This window comes from Sinocyclocheilus anshuiensis, unplaced genomic scaffold (assembly GCF_001515605.1).
Source record: "Sinocyclocheilus anshuiensis isolate Anshui unplaced genomic scaffold, SAMN03320099.WGS_v1.1 scaffold1303, whole genome shotgun sequence".
Lineage (NCBI taxonomy): Eukaryota > Metazoa > Chordata > Actinopteri > Cypriniformes > Cyprinidae > Sinocyclocheilus > Sinocyclocheilus anshuiensis.
In genome coordinates this window covers 1,104,092-1,104,566 of record NW_015537954.1, presented here as the reverse complement: position 1 = coordinate 1,104,566, position 475 = coordinate 1,104,092, and the positions used below count along the sequence as shown (strand labels likewise).

Genomic DNA, 475 nt, shown 5'->3' with positions numbered 1-475 from the left:
TCACGCCCCCGGCCCACCCCGCCGTAACACCACGCATCTGCACACACACACCTGTTACCATCCGTGTCACCTGAAGGTGTATGTGTGTGTGTGTGTGTGTGTGTGTGTTTCGTCTGACAGCACAGAATTAAATATTGACGTGTCACAGATGAACAGCATCACTCCTCTCCATGGTCCTCCAACAGGCCTTGAACTCAGATTAGAGTGTTTGTGTGACATTATAATATGTCAAACCAGAAATACAGGGACCCAGCATCATAATACCCATAATGCACTTTAAAACACTGCATCTGAATGACAGCAGAGTGAAACTGCTCCCTCTTGTGGATCACTGACACATTCTGAGACATAAACATTGAAAGAGCATATGAATATGCAAATACTGATCAAACTTTCAGGTGTTAAAATACAAAAACATATCAGTGTGTCAGATTTTACAGGCTGTTTGCATCCGTTATCCAGTGTTAAAGACACA

At 43.4% G+C, this 475-nt stretch overlaps 1 protein-coding gene across 3 annotated transcripts in view; it reads right to left on the bottom strand.

Annotated features, from left to right (window-relative positions):
- Positions 1 to 49: 49 nt before the first annotated feature.
- The window catches only part of whamm (WASP homolog associated with actin, golgi membranes and microtubules), a 3,671-nt gene continuing 3,245 nt past the window's right edge, over positions 50 to 475 (bottom strand). For 2 of the 3 annotated variants that reach the window (XM_016456043.1, XM_016456052.1), the window contains exon 5: positions 50 to 341. In XM_016456043.1, coding sequence (XP_016311529.1) covers positions 219 to 341 — 123 coding nt within the window. In that variant the 3' untranslated portion in view covers positions 50 to 218. The other variant, XM_016456058.1, reaches the window with a different exon arrangement.